Raw genomic sequence first — 27,168 nt, 5'->3', positions numbered from 1 at the left:
AGGAGGGCGTGTCCATCAAACCAATGGGAACCTCCACGTGCTTAACGCAGCGCTGCCTGTAGCAGCGTCGATGAGGTGAGGAGGTGATGATGGATGTTGCCAGGCTTAGTCACCGTCAAACGGGCGATTTTAGCCAGCGAGCTAGGTGCCTCGTACTGCTCCCGTGGTTCAAAGCTACATGGACTGTGTATGACCTTCACAATAAAAGGGCAAGGGCTAATCCACTGCGGCTGCAGCGACGACTCCCAGCATGGAGAGATTGAGCATGATCCATCTCTACCATCTACCTCGGACCAAATCCCCCAACTGGTTGCAGCACTTTGACATCAGGCGGGCCGGTCAGCAAGCCTTCACTCTTGGCCCTGGCCATAAGGGCCTTGAACTGTTCTCCCGCTCGGTGCTGCTCGTGGGCCTCCCTATCCTTGTACCTAGAGATGCAGCGCGATCAGTTTTTATTTCGTTGGGTCCTTCGAACCGAGCGAAAATGACGCCGTCGCTTTGAAAGCTTACAGCTCAATTAAGACAATGGGCCCGTTGCCAGGCACGGCATCTGCGGGCTGGAACATCTCATAATGGAGACAGCCTGGCTCGTTGGCCTTGACATGTTCGGTGAAAGGTTGGATAGCTTCAATCACCTGTGTGCCCTTAGCCATGAGACCTTGAAGGGAGACCGAGAGAGACTCACTTCCTGAGCCCTTCCCGGGACCGGGTTCAAGGTTGCGACGATATAGAAAGGCTCCTCCATGATGTTTGTCTTTCCTTGAATGCCAACTGGCAGACATTACGGTGACTCTGCCTGAAGAGCAGTTAATATATGATCCCCGGGATCGGCTTACCATGCCCCCCCACGCGGCCCCAACTCCCATACGTACGTACCTCGATATCCAGAAGCCGTCGACATACGAGGCCATCCATATCCGGGGACCTGCGACCGTCTTACATACACCCAATGTGACACGTACTGCATCGCCAGTGATGAAGCACAACACTTGACAGCTAAGAGCCCATCCTAGATGCGGTATGGTCGCTGACTTTGCAGGAGGATCCCCTGGGGCCTTTCGAGGAGAAGGACAACAACAAATGCCCCGTCGGCCACTGTATCTTGCCTGCGGATGAATTATATCCTCGGATACCGACCGTCAGGGTTGTGGCAGCGACGGGGTCCCAGGGGTTGTGTCCACTGACCTAACGACAATGATCTCAATGGGCAATGGATCAGCAAGTTTCTGAAGACCGTTTTCTATCTGGATTCTGTTCCGATGCGAACCACATATCCCCTCAGCGCGAATATCAGGCGGACAACTGTCTCTGTAGATTACGTGTGTATTGGCCTGGTAAGAGCATCGCAGCTCTAGGAGACCAAACTCAGCCTTGTCTCCATGAGACCCTAATCGAAGCCGTCATCGAGCCCCATCTTGTCCTCTCAGATCTTGCTTGCCTTAGTTACCATCACCGTCGGGGAACACCCTCGTAACCAGTCCAGTTTCAACATCAAGCCACAGCCCAACAATCCCATCAACCAGATCTTTCCTCAAGAACCCGCACGTCTTGACTCTTTCAAGGTCCTCCACCAACGAGTCGCGGTTGTCTTCCTTCATCGGCAATCTAGCCTCGAGCCCCGCGAAGCCCCCCACCGTGGTAGTGACAAACTCGGGCCTCCTCTGGCGGACCCCGTCCAGGACCTGCTGCTTGGTGACGTGCGATGCGCCACAGTTGTTGTGATGCACGAGGATTATCTGAGAAATGTGGAAGAAGGTGTCGAGCGCGGCAATGTCGCTTGCGGCTGAAGAGAAGCGGCCCGCCACGTTGCGCAGGACGAGGCATTCGCGAAGGTCGAGGTTCAAAAAGGTCAATGGATTGGCACGGGAGTCGAGGCATGATACTGGAGTCTGTTTCAGTTTTCTATGTTCTCTCTCTCCCTCTCTGTTTCATGGTCCTTTGAATAGGTTGGTTCCTACCGATCAGCACATGAGGACCATTCGTTTTGGGATCATTCCTCGTCCGAGCCATCAAAGACGGAATAGGCTTGTGGCCAGCAGCATACTGCCTGTGCATTCAAAAGTCAGTCAAAAATGTCCACATGGGGAGACGGGGCTCGTCAGAAGTATTTGCAGCCCCCGTGAATCACTGACTTGTTGCGTTCCAGCAGCTCCTCGACGCTAGGACCAAACGCGATTGCCGTATTGGAAGGCGACATGTTTGCGGAATGCTCAAAGCCTGAAGCTGGCGTGCTGAACAAATCTATGTTGATTGAGCAAGGTTCTCACGGCAAAGAAGACGATGCGATGTTGTTACAGAATATCTCGAACACATCAGAGATGAGGAGGTAATGTTTCGTTTTATACTTGCCTACCGTGCCGTGGTTTTGTTGAATTTTTCCACCCCCTGAAAAGGCCACATCAAGACTTCAGCAGCCCAGCTTCGGCCAAACCTCATAGCTGACACTTCCTTCGGATCTGTCCCGTTTGAGGGAGCGGAAACTCGAGAATGTTGAGTTCCCGGTCACTCATGGTATGCTCCAGCTGAAAGCTCCTCTATGGTCCCGCTGCAGCCATAAGGCCCCGGCGAGCGGGAAGAAAGGCCTTTCCCTCCATACCTGCGCCTGAATTGATCACAAGGTGCGTCCTCAACAAATTTCCCTGCAGCTGAGGCCAGGATGAGGCAAGGCATAACAGACAAGGCTTGTGGCTCCTTAGTCCCAAAGTTGATGTTGAGTAATCGGATGTAGTACTTGGAAGAGGGTAAGGAACCCAGACTAATCGCCAAGCCCCGCGAAACAGAGTGGTTGAGAAGGAACCTTGAGACGCTCCATTCGAGGGGCTGTTTGATTAGAAAAACTCAACTTGCTGCTTTGTTGCCGCTTGACGTCTTGATTATGGAACAAGATTCATTGTATTGGTCTGTATTCGACACCGTGTCGACTCTTCTTGTAAGGCGCCCGAGAGACCAGCTGCTGACTGATTGCCGCTCTAACTTTCAGAGACGTCTCGTGTCTTGGTATCTTTTCAAGCATGTTGGAAGGAGAGGAGAGAAGGGTGCACGTAAGGTACAAGAAAGCTTTAAGCCCCAACCATCCTTGGTCGGCCTCGGGAGAACAGCCGAGTCAAGACATCGCGCAACTGGGTCACCATCTATTAAATGGCGTGTGACTCGGTTAAACTATCATCGGTAGTTGATAGGAAGACCAATTCATCGGGCCAGCCTGCTTCTGTGGGCTCTCGCGAGGTCTCTGGTGAAACTGTTGGGGGACGCATTCGGTAGGAGATCGCGTTCGCGGATTTTGACAACCTGTAATGGTAAAGGAAGGCTAACATGCACTCCCTGGACCTTTTCTGTTGGACAACGCGCGAGCCAAGCTCTTCTTGCGCAGTTCCAGGCTCGTCCGAGGCAGCAGCTTTCTGTGATTGCTGGCCATTGCGAGCCGCCCTAGGCTGTGGTGCGCTCATCATTTGGAGGATATAATTTAAGACCGGACAGAGTAAAAGATATCTTAGTTTCGAGTTCTGGCAGGTGTGCAATTGAAAGCACCGCTGGATCTGTAAGAAAATGTAATCAACTTCAATACAAACCAATGAAACTGATCCGCTGCCTACCGAGGGATAGAAGGCCGGTTCGATTAATGATGATGATCTTCAATCAGATGACTCGCGTGTACTCAACTTGAATGGTTGGCCCTAGAAACATTGCAAGGAAACCGGACGCTTCAAACACACTCCAGTGTCGAGGGAGCAGTGGCTGCAGATGTCATGAAACCGTGAGCCAAAGAGTTCAAGATGGGACCCATCTCCACCTTGAACTGGGGGCATTACCTCAGGTACGCACATGGACAAGTGAAACCCTTCTCACCGACTTCATAAACACTGTCTTCGAGCCCTCCCTGGCCCCTCCCGCATGCCCTACCCATTGCGCACAGCTTGAACAATTGCCCCAGCGTCCCCTTGGTCCAGCGCATCCAGCGCGGCCATGTCATCCCGGGATAGCTCAAAGTCGTAGACATCTGCATTCTGCTTGATCCTGTCTGGAGTATCACTCTTCGGCAGTGGAACCCAGTTCTTCTGCAAACAGTATCTCACGAGGATCTGTGGCGTAGTCTTGTTGTGTTTCTTGGCCAAGGAGACCAGTGTAGGATCGTTGGCTTTGTAGTTCCGGACCAGCGGTGAGTAGGCTTCGACCACGATGCCGCGTGTCTGGCAATATTCTGTGATCGTTCGTTGTTGGCACCACGGATGCAGCTAACGAACTCGGTCAGCCTCATCTCACGCCTCGGCGAGACCACCGCAAACTCGACGGTGATGGCAGTGGTTCATCGTACCTCAATCTGATTCACATGAGGCGGCCAGACCTTTGCATATTCCTTCATCTCTTCAATGTGTCCAACCCCGAAGTTGCTCACGCCAATGCTCTTGGCCTTCCCCTTCTCGTACAGTTTTTCAAGAGCCTGCCACATTTCTTTTCTCTTACCGCTTCCCGCATTGGGACTGTGTATCAAGAACAGATCTACATAGCCATCGTGGCCCGGATCAATCTTCTCCACGCTCTCGAGACACTTTTTGTATGATTTCTCAACGCTGCCTCCTGCAGAAAGGATTTTGGTTGTAATGAACACTTCAGAGCGAGGGAGACCCGATCGGCGCAGCGCCGTACCGACTTGAGCTTCGTTGTGATAGAATTGCGCAGTGTCAATGTGTCTGTATCCGGCTTGTAGGGCACACAAGCATGATTGTTCGCAAAGACTGGACGGGGACTGATAGACTCCAAATCCAAGGCGGGGGATGCGAACGGAAGAGTTGGGTAGAGGGAGAGTATCGCCGAAAGAGAGAGCAGACATTTTGACGAAGCGTGAGGGACTGGGTCTAGCAAAGAGGAAATTGGAGAGATCTCTGGAATTGAAAAGCTGAAAGGCGTGGTACTTTTTGATGGTATGAGCGAGCCAACACCTGGAGATGAAATGGGGTCATGATGCAATCATGCGACCAGCAGCCTTCAGCCCGCAGCTGCGCCCACCAGCTACACTAGCCTCACCAGCCGCAGCTTCTCCATCCATCTTCATTGGCTTCGGCTTCTTGCTTCTGCACCGACCATCCCTTCGGGTAAGCTGGAAGCTCTTTGTCACCAAAAAGGCTTCGGCGTCTATGCCTCAATGACCATGAACGGGAACCAAGGTCATACCACAGCTACCATGTACTGACCTATGATACTGACTCTAACCATGGCCAAAACGCGCCAATGCCGGGCTGATCCAGCCTTTTTCTTCGGCGTTTGTTTCTAGCATCCGTCCGGACGCTGCATCAAGAAAGAATTCACCGCTTGCAGTGTCGCCCTGGAAGGGTTTGCATCCTGTTTTGAGCAGGTGATCCAGGCCAGTCTTCGCTTGACAAGCTGTTTCTCGACAACCGGCTGGTCGGCAACCTCCCTCAAATGGCCTGTATGTTGTTGTCAATCGAGTTCCCTAGGTCTAATGCATGCACAAGATTGTCACTGACCTTCGTCGTCATAGCACAAACACAAAATTGCAACTGCAACACCGACACTAAGATCTTTGCCGGTAGTGCAAGTGATCAGTATCTGGCTTTGGGGTCGCGTGAGGAGCAGATTGTTGACAGAGCTGACAACATCAGGGAGCTTTTGGCGAAGATCTTTGCTCCCGAATTTGCCGGGGCGACAGCTTAAGCAAATAGCTTTCGAGGTTGAGGCTTGTGCGTCGCCTTGACAATTAATAATCAGGTCGAAACCATCCAAGCTCTCGATGGGCCCGACTGCAACATGGAGGTTGGATGTTGGAGTGATTCTCGTGACTGAAATGCCCGTTCCACGTGCTTCATTTTCTTGCTCGAGTAACTCCTCGATCAGAGCAGGCAGTTCATCTTCCGGAGTCTGCATCAACAGCTGTCTATGCTTCCAGAAGAGTTCAGCAGTGAGTCCGTGCGACCACCCTTCGCTATCGTCACCGGCACCTTGGATGTACCCGCCTTCCGAGCTTTCTGCACCGCGGACCCGACGAGATGCGGAGCAGAGTACAATGTTGTGAGAGGAGTACTCGAGTGCGGGAAGTGACCGTAGTGCAAGCAGGTCTGTCTCGTCACCACTTTCAATATGAGAGCAGCTATTTATCATCCAGGTAAGCCGGATAGGCCGCCGCAGCTCTTTGCGTAACCTTTCTAAGTTTAATCCCAGCATGGTGAAAGTCGCGGTAAATTCGTCGAGCCGAGCTTCGATTTGTGATATCTCAGACCGGCCTAGGTCATCCGGTGGGGGTGGAGTTTGAAGACTGTGTGCCCAAGGCATTTCCGGGAACAATGCTCTGTTGATCACCGCGGCCCATATCGGGACAGTCTTGCTGAACGCATCCGGCAAATTCTTACCCCGACGCGTTGAGTCGACCACAATTGCGCCGCCGTGAGCGGCCAAGATGGGAAGAAGCTGCAGATTGAGTCTGCGAGCAGAAAAGTCCCATTGTCCATGGTGCCCATCAGTACTTTTGAAATAAGTGCTACCGACTTTATCAGCTGGGCCGATGTACCAGCTACCACAACGTTCGTTTGCGACCAGGGGCAAGTTGTACCGTTGGGACGCTGCTTTGACAAATTTGCTGTCACTAAGGATGGAGGCTAGGCGATTTGGAATGGAAAGAGCAGATTTGCGGATCGATCTAAGGGTCGCATACAAGGAAGGGTTATGGCTCGAGTCGTTTAAGGTCAGGTCAACTAGTCTTGTCGGGAAATCCGGATGGGTCATTTCAACAAGGAAGTAGATGCTGAATCTTAGTATGGGTTAGCGGTCTAATATTCATTCCAAGTGGTCAAGGCTGCCTGCGTTTCAGGCGATGATGGTCCAGGCGCAGTCCGTAGTTGAGTAGAAGGATATCTGAGTCAACGCTCTGCCATCCAAGCGGGTATAAAAGAGGAGCACTGCTGATTCTGGTACGAGGCCTTCATCCCGCATGTTGAAATGACCAGCTCTGTGCAACAGGCTGGCAGCCTTTGATCATGAAGAATGTTGTGAGGCGTGTAAAATTTCCTGATGCCAAGAATGGATCCCGATCCCAATTGGTCAAAAAGCGAGCATCCAGCACAGTCATGCCGTACGAAATTCCCAGCCTCGCCAGTCGCGGAAGCATAGGTCAAGCCACCGGAACCGTGCGTTCCATGGATGCAACCTCTGGCATCATCACAGCTCCGTTCGTGTTCATCATCTTCATGGCATCCTCGTTGATAGGATGTATCGAAAACTGGGTGGCGGTGAAGTCCTCTCCGTCAAAGAGGAGCCAGTTTTGAAGCGGTTGCTCCTTCTGTCCCAAAACATTGATGACATCCTGTGCCAAGTAACCTCCCAGGAATGCAACCACTGGGCTGATTTCAGAGCCAAGGTTCTGCAGGAAAGCACGGAGAAAGTCCGACCTCAAGGTTTCCAGGGGAAGTGAAAGCTCCAGGTGTTTCTGATTTGCCAATCTAGTGAAGAGCTCGAGATCTGCTCTGTTGTGCCCGGGAAGTCGACCACCCATTTGTCCTTGAAAATCGAAGAGAGCCCGCAGGCAAGAAAGTAAAGGGGTGACTTTCGTGCGGCTGCGTCGAGTATTTCTCACCCGCGCTGGGAGAGGAGACAGATTGGCTAGAGGAATGGGGGAATAGGTCTCTTGATAGGTAATCATTTCCATGATCTTCTCATTTTCCTTCTTCGACTCCACGGCAGTGACGCATTTGGTAGACGTCTCCATGTCGCCGACTTTGGTGGGTTTGTTCCTCTGCTGTCTCTCAATGACGAAGTCATGGATGATCAAGTCGTCAAATATGTAGCCGTACATACCGTGGGTGTCTGCGGCATAGAATTTCCGGCCATACATCCGACAGGCCATATTGATGGTTCCCAATACATCCATAATGAGGCCGGTTGCAATGGTGATATCGAAGTTCTGGAAGTATTCCGGGTCCTTCGTCACAGCCGCATTCGGGTCCGTGTACACCTCAACCCTTGGGTTCAGCTTCTGTAACTCGGCAAGGGTCGCCTGCGCCCGATTCTGGCCAATTTGAGCTTCACTGACGAAAAACTGCGTTCCTAAATCCTCTTCCGTGACGACTTCATGATCAAGGATTGTCAACACTCCAACTCCTGCCAGAACCAGATTCTTTGCAATTTCACATCCTAGGCCTTTCATGCCGATGAGAAGAACATTGGCGTGACGGAGCTTCTCCTGGACTTGCATGCCCCATAGGCGGATTTGTCTGTCATACAACGCGATCTCGTCGGCAGAAATAGGTTGCTGAGGCTGCATCACAAACATTTCAGGCTGCATTCCATTTATCGGGAGGGCCATGCTGCCAAAAGTTGCATCAGGCAATTGAGGGTAGCCGTTGAGGTCGCTCATGACAGGGACGGACGTGACGAATGTCGAACCATTGATAGCTCCACCAATGCCTTCATTTATCGGGCCAGCCATCGCTCCATTCAAGTCTACCGCCACACGATCTGCTAGGTGGGTTCCGTTCGGAGGGTGAGAGCCACCAGACAAGGGAGTCTCGTCCATGGTGCATCCCAAAGGGCAGAGAGGGGAGGCTGGAGCAAAGTAATTGTTGCAGGAGTTTGAGCTTTCGAGGGTGACGACAAAGTTCTGGGTAACTGGAGGCGATCTTGGGAGATATCTTTCTCAAGAGTGAGAATTGTGGTGTGGTGAGGTGAGGTGAAGGTGAGGTGAAGATGAGAAGACTGAAACAAATTGTTTGCTCTTTGGCGCATTGGGGTCTTAGGGGGTAGGTACTCGGTAGACATTATCTCATGCTGCTGCAGGGGGCAGTTCAGTGCCAAGCGAGAATTCCACTACTGGGTACTCCGTAGGTACGTTCTTGTGGGCAGCAAGGCTCCCATTGCTGGCAAACTACCTAATAGGCTTTACAGGCTAGCGGCACGCCTAGAGGCACCTAAGAGGGGGTTTGATGGTGCGTTAATTCTCCGGGTGGTGCCTTCCATGCCGCACGGGCCTTCGGCAGGCGCAGTCACCAGTACCATCACCCATTTGAATCGTGGGGCAAGTCACTGATTCACTGCGACATGTCACAACGCCTGAAGGTTGCCGCTCTCTGACTGGCGAACGTCCGACTACAACCCTTCTTCAGAGGACCTTTTTCAACATCCATCCTCAGGTTGTAGCAGTCTTTGACCCGCCCTATATGACCCCATATGTCTCTCATACTCTGATCCAAGTCGAACGCAGTCACTTTGCGGGTAACCCTCATTCCGAAGGCCGGTTTTGTCCGTACTGGCTCTCGACCCAACCTTTGTTCAGCCATGGTACGATCCCATAAGTCCTTCTTGTCCTGCGTGTTAAGCTCTCTGTTACCATCGGATACTAAATTCCATCAAGCCCGATCCTCCTGAACGCCCTGCTTGGTCCGATATATCAGCACGCCTTCAAACCCTCAGAAATCTTCTCAGCTCGGAGCGTCACCTTGGAGTCGAAAGAGCTTTTGAAGCACTGGACAGGGATATGGAGGACCTCCAAATGGCAGCCTCCAGCCTCGTCCGAACTCGTCTGAGAGCCTACAGACCCAGCGAACGTTTGCAGAGGTACCAAAGAGAAAGGATCGGACAGAGTGGAAGAGCTGCCGCCTCCGAGACATATGTGCCACCCTCCAACCTGTCGCCTGCCTCACCAGTTCAATCAGTCGGTGATCGTGGTGATCGGCCGAGATCGAAACGGAGGAAGTTGACTGACGGTACATATGAGGATGAACCTCGAACGTTTAGCTATGGGCACAAAGGTCAGGTCGTCCCTGGTCAACTGAGGCTGGAGATTATCAGCTGTGACGGCGGAGAATATTCCGATCCTCATGTGGCCATCAATTCTTATCCACAGAATGTCCTCAAAGACGATACCAGCGTCTACTGCACCAAGTCCAACAAATGCAACCTCTTACTGAAGCATGTGGGTGGAATGCCTTTTACCTTGACCGAGATCGTGGTTAAAGCCCCACGTACCGGTTACGATGCACCAATTCAAAACGGGTTGATTTTCGTTGCAATGGAAGATGATAATCTCCTCGATCGGACTTCTCAGTACGATGTGCGCTGGTCTCCAAAGAGCTACCGCCATCAACGACACAGACCAAATGGATATCGCCCTTCCCATGAGTATATGAACTCCACAAGGTCTCCTCTCAGGTCCATTGATCGTTCTAGGTACCTCAACAATCCCACAAGTCCTGAAGGTGACTCTCATCTCGAGGTCCCTCTCGTACCCGGTCTTCATGTAACAGTGGTAGAACCGTCTGATGGAGAAGATGGCGGTGAGGGACCACCATCACCGCGACCGTGGCACGACGATGAATATTCATTGAGATCCTACGTCGATCGGTATCGACCAGTATATTTCGGAAACGACCGCAATGATGGTCCTTGGTCTAATTCGAGCGACTCAGAAGGCTATGAGCCCGATGTTTCTTTCGAAGACAGGGAATCAGGGGAAACAGAACGCTTCCAACGGCAGCAACTCGATCTCGAAAATACACTCGCCCATCGGAATCGCATGCTGGATCTCATGCGGGCACAGCAAATTCGTGAGAGCGATGAGTTTTTTGGGCGTCGTAGCCGGGAAGTCGAGCTCGATGAAGAGGCATCGTACAATCATCGCTCAACTTCAAGTCGGATAGGAGCTCGAACGTTTGCTCCGGCGATTGGGACGCCGGATGTTGGTTATCCCTCGGAAGAGCGGTCCAATCTATCAACAGAAGCTGAAGCTTCGACCTCGAAAACTGGGTCCATTGGAGTGGCAGCTAGCTCCTCTGCAAGAGCTGGCGTTGCGCCACACGCTTTGTTCTTCATCAGTCGAAGCAAATCTAGCACGGAAATTAAATTCGACCCTCCAATGTGAGTAGTGCCATCCCATTGTGTCATCCTTGCGACCGAGAAACTAAACTTTTTGGCAGTTCGGGTCGCTATATTCTTGTCAAACTATGGGCGCAATGTCCCAATGCCAATATTGACATTCAAGCTATTCTGGCACGAGGATATGGCGGCCCTCGTTTCTTCCCCATCTCGGAGATGAGGTGATTTGCAGAAGTGATCCCGCAGAAGCGCTCGCTGCGTGTCGGCAGTTCACTGATGTTTTGAATATCGCCACTACGCGTAAAGGCCGATGAAGCCTCGACGGCTTGATCTCTGCGGAGTGCAAGCATGTGAAGCTCCTAGAATGGCGCCACAGATCAACAGTGCGGTATCCTGCAATGGTCTTGCTTTTAGTCTTGGCGAGCGTAAGGATAGTATTTGGCCAGATATAGAACCACAAGTTATATAATACACGGGCGTCTTGCCCATCGCTACGCCAAAATATGAGGGCATTTCGGTATTCTTGATACCACAGTCACCCTACCTAGATGGATGCATGACCAACTGGTTATTTCAGCCCTCCCTTTCTCATCATAATTTGGACTTCGTGAAATCCAAACAAGCAAAATTCCTTGCCTCTTAATGCGTCCAGTGCATTCCAGAAGCCCACAGATCGCGCTTCAACTGCCATACATGTATTCACCACCCGGAATGAAAACAGCTAACGTTTGAGGTGCAGCTCGTATCCGCTTGCATCCATGACAGATCTCAAATATGAGGGCATGCAGCGCATATCTTAAGCGACATCATGGTAGAGCTGACACTTGCGAAGTCATCAATCTCGTCGAACATATCGGCGCCATGCTGGGCGATCTCGCGATATATCAGCGGCATCTTGAAGTTTCATACTCCAGAGTAGTACGGTGCGCCATACGGTCCCTCAAGAATTTACTAAGACCAAAGGGAGGCCAACTTGATTCCCCTCCAACTGGTGATGCTGGTATGTACTCGTGCCTCTACTTCCGATAAGGCCACTGTGCAAAGCTCTCTGACATGCCTCGCTTTGCAGAAGGTACAGGGATTCCGATATGCGGCAATGTTTTTCTACCGCCGAAGGGCGCGTCGTCGGTAGAGACACAAGTTCCAGATCGAATTCGCATTAAGAATCGGCGAAAACGATACCTAGATACGCACCCAGAGTACTTTGGACCTCAGCTTGAGCTGGCAGGTGTGCCATGACTGGCTCCTCAGCAGGTAGGCTTCAGCAACTTACGTTTTGTCCTTGCAGATCCACTACTCTACGACCGATTGATACGCCGCTTCCAAACACCGGCTGAACGGGAAGCGGAAGGTCGCCAGAAAGGGTACTCCGGCATACTTGAAGCGGACCTGTATCGGAGCGAAGCAAAACTTGAGGCGCTGCACCGCCCAGACCCTCATGCCATGTTTACTTACAGACGCGGGCCGAATGGAGAAATACTGGCTGAAGATCGAGATGAAGTGCCTGCGAACAAGGAGGAAGGTCTCGCGCGGTGGAAGTGGGAGATGGAAGTGCGCTTCTTGAGGGGCGGAGACGACGATTTCGACTATGATTCGGTTGACTACAATCCGGAGTACGATGACCGAGTCCTTGAGGAGAGGGATGCGGAAGATAGGTACTTTGACGAGCAGGAGCCCGAGTTTGTCAAGGGCGAGGAGGGACTCCGAAGAAGTCCAAGTCGTGAATTAGAGGGGGAGACCGGGATTCAAGATTTCTGATTCAAGCTTCTGAACCCAACAACTGAAAGGTCCAAAGGTCGACAACGCTGCTCTTCCGAACCTCAATCGTGCTTGATGCAAAATCGGCAACGCATAATGAATAGGCGAAGTTTTGGAGCACGTTTGCCTCGACTTAAGTCCCAACAGGCTCATGTGGCGTTTGCTTGGTGATAGACTTGATCAGTCGCTCTTCGGCTATCCTCATGCCAGCGACGTGCTCCTGAGACGGCCACTTCGTGGTAGAGCGCCCGAACTTTCTGGGTCGTGTTGTGGTGGAAATCCCGCTGGCCTAGTATCCTCGGGCGCGAAGCTGCTTCATTGCCATTCAAGCAGTCAAAATGTCCATTGGATCCATCAACCCCCTGATGCTACTGGCACAACGAACATGAGGCATTCTCCTGAAAACCTGCTGACCCTCTGTCTCCCGCATAAACTCCTGCCATTCCTTGGTGGCAATCCATTCTTGACGGGCCCGTTTGTCCCGAAACTTCATGATCATTACTGTATCATGGACATCCTCTCGAGAAGCTGCTGGATTCTTCTGGTGCGAGGATTCTGGGGCGGTGTCAGCAATCTCGACCGGGTACGTGTCGAATTTGGAGATCAAAGGAGAAAAGGCCGCATGCATGCCCAGTCTTGCAATCATGGAATCCAGCTGATGAGTTGGCTTGTCCTCTAGCCGCCCTCTTCGAACCAGATCTTGGTCGGCAGGCTGCATGTTGCGCTTCATTTGGGACGCAAAGAAATAAAACATGCAAGTCAACGGACGTTGGGCGTCAGCATCCTGTTTGGCCTCGAGGACTTCGGATGGGGTTCGTGCTGCTGTTCGTTGCTTGCTCAGACTTGTCCGTTCGAGCAGCATTCTGATGTCCAATGGCACGGCTGGCCCAGTGTGAAGTCAACGCAAGTATGTCTGTATAGATTAGAAAGCCTAGTAAGCAGCGACGGCAGTACAGAACACGATAGCAGCATGGCAGCCCCCATGACCAAGGTCATTCCAAACCACCACAGGCCAACCACCCTGACCGTGACCGTGACGATGTCGCTTGCTCGTTCACCCCGCATTTTCTGCGCCTGCATTTTGTGGGCGCACGCTTCGGGTCCAAGATGGGCGGTGCCACTACCAGTGACCGCCAATCCATCTTCGATGCTTACTGCAAAACATGCTGAACACCCCTGGCAACAGAGACAGGCACAATGCCCTGATCGAGCCCTCGGTTCTCCGTTACCTGTATCTTGCAGCTCAGCCTGCACCTCCTTGTGTCGATGAGCGGGGGGACACCCCGTCAACTGCTTGTCCAGCACCGTTCCTCCATTTTTCCACGGCGAAATCTACATATGCTCTCGAGCCACTTCTGCGCAATGGCAATCGGGGCGCATGTCTGGGGAGACCATTCGGCATCAAGGTTTGTTGTGCTCCCTCTGGTGCTCTCATTCGTTTATCTCGGGTCTCTTTGGGCTGATCTGATCGGCTTATTTACCCCACAACACGCCCCCCCGCGAGGCACGACTCGGCATCGTAGTACCCAGTATCGAGTCAGCTCATCCTGTCTCAGCTCTGCGATTCCCACCTCCCAGGTATTAGCTGCCTCCCGTCCGCCGATGACCGCGGCAATGGTCCGCTCGCCCAGGACTTCCATCACCACAAACACCGAAAACGCCGGCCTTTTCCTTCTTTCCTCTCTGCGGATCGAAACATTGGGTCGACAGTGCGAGCGCGTTGAGATACATTTCGTGGCTGGTTGGAATGGCGAGGAAATCAACTTGAGCAAATCCCCATACTTCATCTAAAAGGACAATGACAACGCCATGCGGGCACTCTTTCGACCGCGGGCAGCGGCACGGGCTGCCTTCTTCTCACTTCGTCGGCCACGACGTAGTCTCTTGACCCAAGCCAAAACGAAAGGACCTCTTCACCCTCCCTTGCTCGAAGAAACTATCGGCGAAAACTTTGCACGCATTGTTTCTGCACACGGGGATCGAAATGCCGTCATCTCCAGACACCAAAACAAGCGATTGACATTCCGACAACTCGACCTCGACAGCAACGTCCTGGCTCACGGACTACAAAGCTTGGGCGTCAAGAAGGGGGATCGAGTCTGCGTGTCTTTGGGCAACAACCTCGAATTCGCGACAATCACATATGCATTGTTCAAGCTCGGTGCTATACTTGTCCCGCTGAACCCGGCGTTCACCTCGACCCAGATCATTTCGGCCCTCAACCACTTGTCTGCCACACATCTCGTCATTGGGACCGAGACGAACCTGCCATACAAACCTCCACGGCCAAACGTCTCACTGCTCGAAGCGCTTGTGCCTGATCTTGGAAGCTCTGCTCTTGCGTCGGAAGCGATTCCAACCCTGAAGAACATCATTCTTGTGGACAACTCCTCCGGTAGGATAGATGCTACACCTTTCCGTGCAACAACACCGTGGGCATCGATATCACAGGACACAGATACTCGTGCTCCCAAACCGTCTTCTCCTCTTTCGAATCATGAGGTTGTCAATATCCAATTCACCTCGGGGACTACGTCCATGCCCAAGGCTGCTTGTCTATCACACAGATCGATCCTCAACAACGGCAACCAGATAGGGGACCGCATGCAGCTGACACCAGAAGATGTTGTGTGTTGTCCGCCCCCTCTATTCCACTGCTTTGGATGTATCCTGGGCTACATGGCGACCGCGACTCATGGCTCTGCAATAGTTTTCCCCGCCGAGGCATTCGATCCTTTGGCCTCCTTAAAGGCTGTCCAAGAGGAGAAAGCTACAGCCCTCTATGGTGTCCCTACTATGTTCCTTGCCGAACTGGAACTCCTTGATGACGGGAAGATCGCATACGAAGGTTTTCAGTACCTGCGGACCGGCATTGCAGCAGGCTCATCAGTACCCGCTGAGCTGATGCGAAAACTGCATAAGACGCTGAATTTGACGGAGTTGACGATTTGTTATGGGATGACAGAAACCTCTCCCGTTTCTGCGATGACAACGACAGATGACCCCATAGAGAAGCGCATCAATACCGTTGGTCGATTGCTTCCGCACGTCGAGGCGAAAGTCGTGGATCCTTTCAATCATGACAGGATCCTAAATGTGGGTGAACGAGGAGAGCTTGCGGTTCATGGATACCTGGTAATGAAGGAGTATTGGAGCCAGCCAGAAAAGACAGCAGAAGCCATAAAAGTCGACGAAGACGGCATGGCTTGGATGCACACCGGCGACGAGGCGTCGATAGATGAAGAAGGCTATGTCAGTATCACAGGACGCATCAAAGACCTGATCATCCGGGGCGGAGAGAACATCCACCCACTTGAAATTGAGAATTGTCTCTTTGCACACCCCAAAATCGCCGAGGTTAGTGTTGTCGGTCTCCCAGATCAAAGGTATGGAGAAGTCGTTGCGGCGTTCGTCATTCGCAGGCATCATTTGTCCTCTGGGGAAAAGCAAATAACCGCCGAGGAAGTCAGAAGCTGGGTCAAGGATCGCATGAGTCACCATCTGGTGCCGAAATATGTCTTTTTCGTGGATGACTATCCAAAGACGGCCAGTGGGAAGATTCGTAAGTACTCTGCTCGATTATGGATTCTTGCATTGGCGGGACTACAACTGACCGTATGGTATTGCTGCAGAGAAATTCAAACTGAGAGAGACGGGCGTCGAGCTGCTCATCAAAGGAGAGAAATCGAGCTGAGGGGTCGATCAATGTTTGCCCAATGTTTGCGATCAAGCGGGTACCAAATAGACCCGGCATAACAGCTTGATTCTTGCCGACGAGACCTGACGCTGAATTGGGGTAGGATAGAGCACGTCGGACAGCGTATGCGTATCAGATCAATAATCATCAGGCTTCGTTGAAGGACGACCGTAGTCTCGAGATGACCTTCTCTCCCTGCTACTTGGTCGGTAACTTCTGTGACGGTGCTCCATCTCTCTGTCTCTGTCCCTGTCCCTATCTCGGTCATATCGCGAGTCCTGGTCGTTAGGCTTCCATCTTTGTTTCCTGTCCTCCTCGTCCTCTCGCCGGTCCCTCCTTGTGCGCTCACTGTCGTCCCGATCTTTTCTCCCATGGGTAGTGTCTTCAGAATCTCGATGGCGATGACGATGGCGATGGCGGTGCGCCCTTTCTCTGCCGCTATCGCCATTTCCATCCTCTACATCGTCATCTCTCCGTCGGTGTCGGTGCTTTCTTCTTTCCTTGTTCCTCTCCTTCGCCCTCTCAACTTCCTCCCTTTTCTCCCTAATTAGATAGTCTCTCATCGGATCCTCTTCCTCGCCGTCTTGCTTTATGGCCAGTAACTCCTCCAGCTCCTCCTCTTCTTTCAGCAGGTGCCGTCTCCGTTTCCTCCTGCGTCCGGCCCCCTCCTCGTCTTGATCATCGGTATCGTCACTCTCTCTCTTCCCATTCTCATTGACTCCCTCTTCGGCCTCGGCTTGGGCTTCCAGCCTGTCAATTCGATAGGTGTCTTCATCCTCGTCATCCTTCTTCTTGTACCTGGTGTGGTCAACCCTCAACAGCCGGCCCAACACCTCGGCGCCTCCCAGATTATCTACCGCCAGGTCACAGCTCCTCTGATCCTCGTATTTCAGAAAAGCGAATCCTTTGCTTTTGCCGGTTTCCTTGTCGCGGATGAGATTGAGGTGTGTGGGGTTGCCGTACTGGGAGAAGATGATCACGACGTCGCCTTCAGTCAAGCCCAGATGCAGGCCGCCTATGTAGATCCAGGCGGTGTCCCTGTAGTCGGCGTGCCACGAGGCAGAGGGTGGTGTCGCGTTTTCGAGCTCACGCTTGTTCAGAAGTTGGGTCTGCCGAATGGCGTTCATGATCGATCTCACTCAAAAGACCGAGAGAACAAAAGACAAACTATGAGGGAGCCAGGCTTTGCGTATCATTCTACTGCCATTCGACAAAAGGGGAAGGATTGAATATTCGCCTGCGGAGAAAAAAGTTGAAAGAACTGCGACGCTTAATAAAGTACCTCGTAAGCTTATAACGTTGTGTTTCAGGGTCTGGTCAGGGCGAACTGCGGAGAAAACGCGAGGAGAGCAAAAAGTCGGCCTCTCAATCCAGCAGCGCGTAAACAGTTCTGCATCGAATGCATGCGAATTGATGAACAAATGCTACGCTCTCAGTTGACCATGACCCGCGTCGAAACTCCTTTCTTCCCTTGAAACACAATCGATCCAAGATGTTGGCGACGTCTCAACCAAGCCCCAGCTTCCCTCGCCCATCTCCCTCGTCCACCTCGATCCCATCATCAGCCTTCCGCCGCCCGGGCAGCAAAGATGGCGACAAACAAGCGATCTGGGTGCCCATGCTCAACAGTGCATCCAAGGGCAAGGACCTGTCCGAAAAACAACTCATTCTCCTGGGCGGCACTCCGGACCAACAGCGCGAATTCCTCGAACAATTAAACCCTCCCAACCAGCGAGCGCGGTACGCCAACAACGACAGACGGCGACAACCCAGAATAGCCCCCGTGTCAAACCGCTATGCTCTAGGCTATACGTATCACGATGTCTTGGACGCAGATCAGGAAGACGTGCTGGCGAGAATGAACATCTACATGCTGACGAATCCCTCGGCGAACTTTGCACCACTGCTCAAGCCGCTCTTCACACCAAAGACGGTTAAAGACACGTTGATTGCCATCTTGCTGGACTGGTCGGATCCCTTGAAGTGGGCGAGGCAATTACGACAATGGATCCGCCTGCTCAGGGCGGTGATATTGACGTTGGACGAGCAGACAAAGATTGAAATGGAGGAAACCATGACTGCCTGGAAGGAGAGGAGAGTTGGACCAGATGCACCTTCTGCTCAGCCCGGCAGTGGCAGCAATGTCACAGCGGCCGAGCAGAAATCAATAGTCCCACCAGGACCGGGAGAGTGGGATGAAGGACTGGGTATTCCACTGTGCGTGGTGTGCATACAGGCGGAAAAGATCCAAGTTCTGGAACGAGACTTTGGCTGGGGCGAGGATCAGTTTGACTTCCTGATGCAATGGCTGCGATGTGTCTTGCTGAAGCACGGAGCCTCGCTCGTCTATACGGCCACCTTTGACCCAAACAACGTACGGACACTGGTGCATTCGAGTTTGAGCATTCAATCCCTTTTGAAACGGGAAGTCGCCAAACACAACATCGTCGACAGAGACAAGATCCTGGTGCCGCCGAATTGGGACTCGTGGGGCAAGATTCGCATCCTGAAAGAAGGCTTCGACCCAGAAGGCGTGGCAGATGCTTGGTCTGTGGAAATACAGCCCCCTCCCGAAGAGCGATTCGATCTCTCATCAAAGACCTACGATCAAGAACAAGACAGACCTCCTCAAAACCACGATACGGATTCAGAATCGGCGGTCAATCTGTTTGAAAACACCCTGCGCCGTCCCGCCGACACGCGCCCTTCATTCCAGCCACGTACGCACGACGAAGCCGTCTCTGTCCCGTCTGTCCAAGAATTCCTGCAGGCTCAGCACGAGATGCTGGAAAAGCTGAAGGCGGAAGACGAGAAGGCAGAGAGGAAGTCGCGCAAAGGCGCACCTGCGCCCACAGGAGCGGGTGCAGGTAGCGTTGAAGCAAGCGGCGCTGGGGAAGAAGGGCCAAAGGGTGTGTCGAATCCGAGAATGGCCGAGCATATCGGACCGTATCAGATCAACGTCAACGGGATTGATTTCGACGCCGAGGAGGCGACACGACGCCTGAGAGAGCGGGAAAGCGAGCGGCAGAATGCGGCGAAGCACGTGCCCACAAACGCCCCTTATTCCCATACAGCCGGGGGGGTCGTTGCAGGGACAGGCACTAGTACACCAATGCGTCGGATGGGGAGCGACCACGGTGCAGACGGGGCACAGACCCCTTCTGGCGGCGGCGCAGGCAAGCAGAGCAACGAAGCCATGTCCCAGTTCTTTGCGAACTTGATCAAGAAGGACAAGAGGGGCGCCGTGAGCGCAGGTGCTAGTCCCACCCGGGTTACGCCAGGAGGTATGGGCGCCAGCCCTGCCGCTCGGGGACATGGTGTTGGAAGTTTCGCGACCGGAGGAGAAGAGAGAAGACGCGAGTCTTGAAGGACCGATCGTACAAGTTACCAACCAGCTTAATTAGAGGCAGGTTCGGCTTTTGCAGATCGGGAGAGGGAAAGAGAAGAGGGCAAGAAAGATCAAAAAGAGGGATGTGTTCTTCCGTGGGAATATATCCATTTGCTACGTACGGCATCACCGGTAGCTACATGCATAGTTTGAGCGTTCAAGCCCTTGCCCATTGCCGGAGCCTTGCGTGAAATTACAAGACTGAGTACTGAGCACCTATAGAGCACTATAGAGTCATCCACATACTACTCCGTATGGTCCTCCGTTTTTGTAACTTGCCAGAGGAAAATAGTGCTGTTCGACGTTCTATAAAATATCCAGCGCCCCATTTTTGCCGCTTCTGCATACCTACCTAGCCAAGTACAACTCCATAGGACTAAACAATCATACCCGCGAAGAAAAAGGGGAGAAGTTCGTCTGTGTATCTAGATATCTTCCTGTCTAGCTGTCTGCCTGTCCACCCATCCATCTATGTAATGTAGCTGATGCAGCGTCTAACATGGCCCATATAGCAGAGAGAGACTGAGGTCTATTTCAAACGTAACCGAAATGCATTCAAAGCCGTCTCTTCCACTCTTTTTTCCTCCTCTTCTCCATTTCGTGTCGTTATTTCGTGTCAGCAAGTCTCCCTTTTCAAGGGGGGAAGCTAACTCAGTCCAGCCAGGCGGTTCTCTCCCAATCTTCATGCTTGAATCATTCGCTCAAATTCGCTCGTTCGCCCTTTCGTGCGTGCGTGCGTGCGTACGAGCACCAAATCCTGGTCGCTGGTGCCGTTTGGCGCGTCCCACAGCCCCCGTGCAAGGCAGTAAGAGTGTATTGTCCAAGACTCGCTCGCTAACAAGCCAGTCTGTATGTATCGCACAACTCGAAAGCCCCAAACCGAAAAAACTGAGAAGAAAAGCCCCAAAAGGCCAAACAGATCAAGGACAAAAAAAACATGTAGAGGGGAGTCGAAATGGGTAACGGAGAGTAGGGGAAAAGTCTTCAATGTGAGGCTGGCTGATGCTTAATGAAAAGGAAAAACGAAAAAGGAGTTGTATACCGGACCCGGGATGCGGCGAGGGAGTGGAAAGTAAATCAGTCAGTCAGTCGTCTCTTCTCTTTCTCTTTTCTCGCCTTCTGCCCCTCTTCTCTCTTTCTTTCCCGTAGCAAGGGCAGTGGCGGTGGCAGTGGCAGTGTCAGGAGCAGTATGCACTGTCCTGCTTTGCCTTGCGCTTCCTGCTCTGCCCGCCCTGCCTCAATCACAGCTTCCACCACCGTCAATCCACACAGCCCCCCTCGGCAGACCATCCGTCAATCTCGACCATGGTCATGACCTGGCCCGGGGCATCGTCGACCATCTCGACGAGATTCTCCCTCAAGCGCGCCACCTCGTCCGGGCTGAAGCCACACATGCGCGTCAAGTACGCATTGACACCGCCAAACTCGCCCTCCAGCACGGTCCGCAGGAACGCACGCATGTTGCCCGCGCGACTGCCGCAGATGCGGGCGGCTTCTTGTCGTGAAATCACCGGCCGTCCGTGCTCTCTCTCGCCCGTGACCACCTGCTGCGGGTGTTGGGGCTTGCCGCCTCCGCCGCCGAGACCGGTCTGGGCGATTCGCTCGATGAACTCGTTCCGCCACCCGCCGAGCCCTGGCTCGGTGAGGGCGTACTCCCAACAGATCATGTCCTCGTCCACGCCGACGAGTTTCATCACCAGCGCCCCAAACACCCCCGTGCGGTCTTTGCCGGCGGTGCAGTGGAAAACCAAGGGCTCGTTAGGCCTCTCCAGGAGATGCTTGAACATGATTTTGTAAGCGCCCACCCCGTGTGTGGCGATGTCTCGATACGCCTTCACAAACCCGTCCGAGTAAGCGTAGCCTGCTTCCGCGTCGTGCGAGTGTTCGGCAGTATACCACGCCAACTTGGTGGCGAGGGCGACGGGGCCGTAGTCTTCGGTCTGGTAGACCGGAACAAAATGCCTTTTGAGGCCCGGAACCTCGTCAATACACCCGGACATCGGACTCGCCAGCGGATAGACGCTCGAACCGCTGGAGGCGACGGTGCCCGCGAGCCGGTTGATCTCTGGCGCGGAACGCAGGTCGTACATGTCGTGCACATTGAGGGTGGTGGTGAGGTAGGAAGCGCCGGTGGGAGTCAAGTGCGTGGGGTGAGCACAGCGGTAGAGGAGATTCTTCTTCAAGACATACGTTTTGGAAGGGAGCGGCGGCGACGACGAGGGCGGTTGACAGGGATATCCCCCCAGCTCCCTGAAATTCGGCACGCCCTGGACGTGCAAGAATGGCGGGGTGGGCAGGTGGTCGGGAAAGGCGATGCTAAAGTCGCTGGGTTCTGGAGTGGCCTCGCGCTCGGCCTTCTCTTCGCTTTCCAGCGCCTCGATCTCCTTCTCGCTCAGAGGCATGCCGTTGGCGTCGCTGAGGTGGGCGGTCGTGGGCGGTCGCACGTCCATGTATGGTTGGTAGGGCTGTTCTGGCTGTGCGGATTTGGGGTCCGCGGCAACGGCGATGGCGGGGCTACTGCTGGTGGTGGTGGTGGTGGTGGTGGTCGTCGTCGTCGTGTTGCTGTTTTCGAGGGTGGTCTTGGCCATGTAACGAGTAAAGGACGATGTTTGATATGATGTGAGATGTTAGGCTTCGTGTCGAGATGTTGGAAGGGATCTCTCAATCCCAACGAGATGTCAAGATGTCAAGATGTCAAGCCCGAGTCGTCACCGATTGGCAGCCGGCGGGACGATGGCGTTATCGGCCAAGAGCGAACCGATCTATGGAGGGAGTACAGTCTATGTACTGGGTACCGTCTATGTACTCGTTCATATATACATGCCAATGTTGTCGAGAGGGAAAGGGGGGCTTTCTAAACTCCCTGTTCTTTGCTCTCCCTCTCTCCACGACATGGGAGGACCGGCACACATTACTCCGTACCCCAGGACAGATATTCTTCTAGGTACCTCGTAATCCGACAGCAATACCTCGGCCGATTGCCTGCTTGCCGGGGCACCCAATCCACACTGGCGAAGTCGCAGATACCTATGTACTTGTACGTGCAAACATACCCACTGGCGTCGGGCATGTGTTGTCAATTGGATGGTCACAACACCACACGCTTGGGCGACTCGGCTATTGTCCCGATCGGATGGCCAGAACAAGGCGGTTCAGCCTGGAATGGACAGAGATGCCCCTGTCCTGCCCTGTCCTGCCCTGTCCTGCCCTGTGTCCCTTGATCGCCAATCATCCCTCCACGTCCCCGTCCTTTGATGCAGGTGGCCCCCTTTGGCACATGGACCAAGCTGGGAAACATCCGGATGCCGTTGTCGGAGCCATTTGCTGGCAAAAGCGGTCAAGCGATTTTCATTGTGGAAAAGCCCGAAAGAAATAATTGTGTCGACTGTTGGAACAAAGAAAATATTCACACCACAGGCGATCGCTACCTTGACCGTCGTATGCGCGCAGTTCATTTTCAATCGACGCCTCATTGCCGGGCACCGCTCAGGTTCTGGCCTTTTTTGGCCTTGCTTTTTCTTTTTCGTACCTGTTATATGCTATGCTAGGTATATGCTATAGCTGCGGCGAAAAGCAATCGCGAAAGCAGTCTACCGCCCATTTTTGGTTTGGCCGTTACTCATCCACAAAAACACACGCGTATATACATACAGCCGATAAGGCGTCACGACACGACTCCCACCTGAAACTGGAAAACAAGGGACCTCTGTACACCCGCGATTCCGAGCACTTCGTAACGCAGCCAAGAGTCGTTCGCAGAAGGAAGAAACACATATCAAAAAGAGAGGAAGCCCGGCCGTCTAGAGAAAAGAGCAAAAGAAACGCAAATACCTGTGGGCGAAGGCGAGCCGGGTCGTGCATTCCTCAGCTTCAGTCATAGCGAGATGTCCCATCCCCCATATCAAAGCGATGTTGTGGCAGCCGCTTGACCGGTGGCGGCAGATGGTCATGCTTGACCTGCACCCTCATCCTGGCGGCCACCTTGTGACACCCCGTCTTGGAAACGTCAATCGCATCAAAGGTCGGTCCAATCTCCCCACGTGAACAGCAGTCGACTCCTTTAACCCACCGATCGTTCAAGGCGTCGCTGATGCTGCATCGCCGTTCGGGATCTGGGTGAAGCATCTTGAGGATACACCTCCGGATCGAGTTCGACGGTAGAGCGTTGAAGATGGGCCCACATTGCGGATGGCAGTTCTCGTCGATGGCTGAATCCTTGAACCGCTCCAGAAACGCTTGCCACCCTTCGAGGAAGAGGGCATAATTCATCTCTTTCTTGCTCGCGCTCTGCCACGGGTTGCCGATGAGAAACATGGTCATGAAAAGAATCGCGCATCCCCACACGTCCAACTTGGTTGGATCGTACTCCCGCTCCTGAGCCAAGACCTCGGGCGATATGTATGGTTTCGAACCACAAATACCTGGAGCCGACTTGCGAGACTCCCTCATGGCTTGTCCGCAGAGTCCTCCCGAGAGAGGAATACCGGGATGGTCGCCACAAAAGACTTCCGAGACACCGAAATCGGTGATCTTGATGTGCCCGTCGTCTGTCATGAGCAGGTTTTCCAGTTTGATGTCCCGGTGCGCAATCCCATGTTCATGCAGGTAGTTGACACCACGAAGGACTTGCTTGAAGATACAGTTCCTGTCTTCTGCCTTCAGGTACTTTCGTTCCACCAGGCTGAAGAGCTCGCCCTGTTGGCAATACTCCATGACATGGTTCCAGCGGCCGTTGTTCGTGCACAGCCGGACGGTTTGCACAATATTGGGGTGGTTGAGCGACTTGGCGATCGTAAACTCGGACTTTACTTTGCGAACGTACTCTTCCTCCGTTTCTCTCGCAGCCTTCTTGCGGTATTCCTTGACGGCATACAGCGCGGTGCCTTCGCCCTTTTTCTTCTCACCCTTCCGCTGCATGATTTTGACCGTTGCACTGGCACCCTTCCCGATCTCTTTCCGACGGCCTATCTTGGAAGCCGAGACGAATTCATCTTCCAGGGGACACACATCGACAAAGAAATCGTCTCGGGGATCCGCACTCAGGCGCCGGGCTTTTGCTCCCGCGCCTTCACGGGCGGGTAGCGAGAAGGGCGACGATCGCGTCGGTAGGTCGTAATTGCTGCCATAACTCCCCGTGCGATGGACCGGTGTGGGCTTGGAAGGGCTGAGGTATTTGGATTCCTTGTGGGACTTGATTTTGGAGAGGAGGCTGAAACCGCTCGAAGTCCGTGTGGGCGACGGGGGCTCACTGGTCATGACCGACATGACCTCGGCAGTGGTCGAGATGATGGCGGGTAAGGCGAGGGGGTGAGCTCACAAGCCGTGAGCGGGAACTGAAGAGGAGCCAGGGCGACGGGCACTGGAAGGATTCTCTTGTTTGCGAAAGATGTTCAAGAACCAGTGTTGCAGGAAGTTGCTGCCCTTTTTGAGAGAGTTGGTGAAGTCCAAGTGGGCAGGGCGTCAGAGAGAAAGCAACCACTATGGTGACTGCTAGCCGCTATGGGTGGGCCCTCAACCGAATGAGGTCGACAGTGGGATGCGCGATATGCTTGGAGCACGAGAGGATCTCGAGACGCAGATGGGGCATGCAAGCAATGCACATGCGCGATGATCAAATGCAGCAGGGGGGGAAGGGGGGGGGAACGGAGTTGTTCACTCGCAATGGGCGGGATTGTGCAAACAGCGACGGGAGAGGGTCGAATGGCGAACGAACGTGGGGAGGGGCAGAAAAAGCTGCGGCATTTCCAGCCAGCGGGTCCCAAGGTTGGTCAAGGTTGGGTAAGATGGAAGCAGATAAGACTCGCCGATGTCGATACCAGATGGGAGTCGACTTCCTCGTGGCTTTCACTCGTGGTGTCAGTGGTTAGGGTTTAGACTTTGGGTGCTTTGCTCTTTTCCCCTTTTGCACCTGGTGCTGGCCTTGCCTTCTCCTGCCTTTTTTTTTTCAGTGGTCTGGGGCAGTATGCACCTGCTGAAGATTCACCAGGATAGGCGACCTGATGCCGTGTGGACCGACGACGAACCGTGGGATCCGGTGAATGGGCGAGTGCAACAAGATATAGGGTTGAGGTTGAAGTGGGTCGGTGGGAGAAGCGCCGCGGGTGGGATTTTCGAGTGTTTGGAGTGGACCGTGCGTGAATTGAATGGGTGCGGACGGAAGAGAGCTCAAGAAGAGGCTGAGAGGGGCCAGACTGGATGAATGAATGGTCAGTTCTTGAGGGAGCCATGTAGGATATGAGGACAGAAATGAGGCTGTCCAGCAACAAAGGCCGGCTCACCCTTTCGAGTTGGACGAGGTGGGCGATGGATGGACGGGATAGACGGTCGATCGGGTGGTCAAAGAGCGTGGGATGGAGGCAGGCGATCACGAGGACTCGGCTATGGTAGGAGTTGGGGAGGAGGAGGCAGTGAGGTGGAAGTGAGGTGAGAGTGAGAGTGAGATAGAGAGTAGGAGAGAAGAAGGGCTGTTGGATACTGCGGTAGAAGTGTTGAAGATGGGCATTTATAAATGACGCTCCATCCACGACAATCCCATCCATCGCTGCAGTCCTGACTGATTCTTGTTCTCTCAACCATTTCATCCATTTCAACCATTTCCCACCCACGGTGCCTTGGTCACTGCTGCACTCCAACCTCGCTACTGCAGCCGCCAGCCTCCAGCACATGCAATATGCAATGCACTCCACGCTTTCAGTTCCCTTGCGTGTCTTGTCCTGGTTGCTTGTGCTTGTTTTCGTGTCACCCCGCGCGCACGCCCGAGTAGCTACTGTATGATGAATGCCCCTTCAGATTATTTCCCAGTCAAGTAGAATTGAGAATCGATGGCCCCCCGCACATCCCTTTCTACGCGGTACAGTCCAAGTTACAGTCCCGAGTCGTATCTTGTATAGAGATTGATTGCCTGCGACTGGCAAGGACGGAGTCCTGATGCCGCCACCTGCTTTACCATGTTGTTCTTACTGTATCTACCATGTCCAGGCACAGTCGGGCTCTCTCTCTCTCTCTCTCTCTCTCTCTCTCTCTCTCTCTCTCTCTCTCTGCACTCCTCAACAACTTCCTTGTCGATTCCACGTCACAAGCTCCGATTCCCCTGTACGAGTAAGGACCCCTCCGAGAAAGGTCAAGCCCCCAGCCCCCAGCCCCCCGGCCTGCGCGATTTATTTCTTTTGGTCTTTGCTTAACCATGGGGCTGTCCTTTCTGTAGCTGGTCAGGCTGGCCCGTCGCCGCACATGTCCAAGCCTCATGTCGTGACGCCAGACTTGGACAGAAACAATCCATGGTCGAATTCCGGATTCGCTGTGCTGCCCCCTTGCGTCCCCTCGCTGGTATTTGGTGGCTGCCCCTCCTCCGCAAAATGCTTCCTTCCCACTGGCCTCTGCGCCCAGTCGAACCAGACGACATGGGCCTTCACCCCCACGCTTCTGGCTGACACCGGTTCTCCTTTTGCCAGCGCTCGTTTGTTCAGCCCCAAACCCTTTAAGCCCATCCGACTCGGAAGACGGCACATGG

General features: G+C 53.4%; 13 protein-coding genes across 13 annotated transcripts; 4 read left to right on the top strand and 9 right to left on the bottom strand.

Annotated features, from left to right (window-relative positions):
• Positions 1 to 506: 506 nt before the first annotated feature.
• A1O5_04721 (uncharacterized protein) lies at positions 507 to 745 on the bottom strand (the record flags this gene model as incomplete). Its single annotated transcript, XM_007745325.1, has 2 exons — positions 507 to 635; positions 686 to 745. 2 exons carry the CDS (start codon positions 743 to 745, stop codon positions 507 to 509), a joined length of 189 nt encoding a protein of 62 aa, XP_007743515.1.
• Positions 746 to 1,439: 694 nt separating this feature from the next.
• On the bottom strand, positions 1,440 to 2,197 carry A1O5_04720 (uncharacterized protein; the record flags this gene model as incomplete). Its single annotated transcript, XM_007745324.1, has 3 exons — positions 1,440 to 1,882; positions 1,959 to 2,047; positions 2,133 to 2,197. The coding sequence occupies 3 exons, from the start codon at positions 2,195 to 2,197 to the stop codon at positions 1,440 to 1,442; spliced, it is 597 nt and encodes a 198-aa protein (XP_007743514.1).
• A 1,699-nt stretch (positions 2,198 to 3,896) lies between these two features.
• On the bottom strand, positions 3,897 to 4,828 carry A1O5_04719 (alcohol dehydrogenase; the record flags this gene model as incomplete). Its single annotated transcript, XM_007745323.1, has 2 exons — positions 3,897 to 4,232; positions 4,313 to 4,828. 2 exons carry the CDS (start codon positions 4,826 to 4,828, stop codon positions 3,897 to 3,899), a joined length of 852 nt encoding a protein of 283 aa, XP_007743513.1.
• A 437-nt stretch (positions 4,829 to 5,265) lies between these two features.
• A1O5_04718 (initiator tRNA phosphoribosyl transferase) lies at positions 5,266 to 6,735 on the bottom strand (the record flags this gene model as incomplete). Its single annotated transcript, XM_007745322.1, has 2 exons — positions 5,266 to 5,423; positions 5,484 to 6,735. 2 exons carry the CDS (start codon positions 6,733 to 6,735, stop codon positions 5,266 to 5,268), a joined length of 1,410 nt encoding a protein of 469 aa, XP_007743512.1.
• Positions 6,736 to 7,120: 385 nt separating this feature from the next.
• On the bottom strand, positions 7,121 to 8,521 carry A1O5_04717 (ubiquitin-like 1-activating enzyme E1 A; the record flags this gene model as incomplete). Its single annotated transcript, XM_007745321.1, has 1 exon — positions 7,121 to 8,521. One exon carries the CDS (start codon positions 8,519 to 8,521, stop codon positions 7,121 to 7,123), a length of 1,401 nt encoding a protein of 466 aa, XP_007743511.1.
• A 972-nt stretch (positions 8,522 to 9,493) lies between these two features.
• A1O5_04716 (uncharacterized protein) lies at positions 9,494 to 11,040 on the top strand (the record flags this gene model as incomplete). Its single annotated transcript, XM_007745320.1, has 2 exons — positions 9,494 to 10,857; positions 10,917 to 11,040. The coding sequence occupies 2 exons, from the start codon at positions 9,494 to 9,496 to the stop codon at positions 11,038 to 11,040; spliced, it is 1,488 nt and encodes a 495-aa protein (XP_007743510.1).
• Positions 11,041 to 11,868: 828 nt separating this feature from the next.
• A1O5_04715 (uncharacterized protein) lies at positions 11,869 to 12,573 on the top strand (the record flags this gene model as incomplete). The annotated part of the gene is made up of 2 exons (XM_007745319.1): positions 11,869 to 12,043; positions 12,104 to 12,573. The coding sequence occupies 2 exons, from the start codon at positions 11,869 to 11,871 to the stop codon at positions 12,571 to 12,573; spliced, it is 645 nt and encodes a 214-aa protein (XP_007743509.1).
• A 325-nt stretch (positions 12,574 to 12,898) lies between these two features.
• A1O5_04714 (uncharacterized protein) lies at positions 12,899 to 13,435 on the bottom strand (the record flags this gene model as incomplete). The annotated part of the gene is made up of 1 exon (XM_007745318.1): positions 12,899 to 13,435. The coding sequence occupies one exon, from the start codon at positions 13,433 to 13,435 to the stop codon at positions 12,899 to 12,901; it is 537 nt and encodes a 178-aa protein (XP_007743508.1).
• A 947-nt stretch (positions 13,436 to 14,382) lies between these two features.
• Positions 14,383 to 16,329, top strand: A1O5_04713 (uncharacterized protein; the record flags this gene model as incomplete). The annotated part of the gene is made up of 1 exon (XM_007745317.1): positions 14,383 to 16,329. One exon carries the CDS (start codon positions 14,383 to 14,385, stop codon positions 16,327 to 16,329), a length of 1,947 nt encoding a protein of 648 aa, XP_007743507.1.
• Positions 16,330 to 16,407: 78 nt separating this feature from the next.
• A1O5_04712 (uncharacterized protein) lies at positions 16,408 to 17,397 on the bottom strand (the record flags this gene model as incomplete). Its single annotated transcript, XM_007745316.1, has 1 exon — positions 16,408 to 17,397. The coding sequence occupies one exon, from the start codon at positions 17,395 to 17,397 to the stop codon at positions 16,408 to 16,410; it is 990 nt and encodes a 329-aa protein (XP_007743506.1).
• Positions 17,398 to 17,762: 365 nt separating this feature from the next.
• Positions 17,763 to 19,637, top strand: A1O5_04711 (uncharacterized protein; the record flags this gene model as incomplete). The annotated part of the gene is made up of 1 exon (XM_007745315.1): positions 17,763 to 19,637. The coding sequence occupies one exon, from the start codon at positions 17,763 to 17,765 to the stop codon at positions 19,635 to 19,637; it is 1,875 nt and encodes a 624-aa protein (XP_007743505.1).
• Positions 19,638 to 20,917: 1,280 nt separating this feature from the next.
• On the bottom strand, positions 20,918 to 22,246 carry A1O5_04710 (uncharacterized protein; the record flags this gene model as incomplete). Its single annotated transcript, XM_007745314.1, has 1 exon — positions 20,918 to 22,246. The coding sequence occupies one exon, from the start codon at positions 22,244 to 22,246 to the stop codon at positions 20,918 to 20,920; it is 1,329 nt and encodes a 442-aa protein (XP_007743504.1).
• A 1,282-nt stretch (positions 22,247 to 23,528) lies between these two features.
• On the bottom strand, positions 23,529 to 24,923 carry A1O5_04709 (HAL protein kinase; the record flags this gene model as incomplete). Its single annotated transcript, XM_007745313.1, has 1 exon — positions 23,529 to 24,923. The coding sequence occupies one exon, from the start codon at positions 24,921 to 24,923 to the stop codon at positions 23,529 to 23,531; it is 1,395 nt and encodes a 464-aa protein (XP_007743503.1).
• Positions 24,924 to 27,168: the final 2,245 nt, after the last annotated feature.

This window comes from Cladophialophora psammophila, assembly GCF_000585535.1.
Source record: "Cladophialophora psammophila CBS 110553 chromosome Unknown aczJe-supercont1.6, whole genome shotgun sequence".
NCBI classification, from domain to species: Eukaryota; Fungi; Ascomycota; class Eurotiomycetes; order Chaetothyriales; family Herpotrichiellaceae; genus Cladophialophora; species Cladophialophora psammophila.
This window is presented reverse-complemented; position numbering and strand designations above follow the sequence as displayed.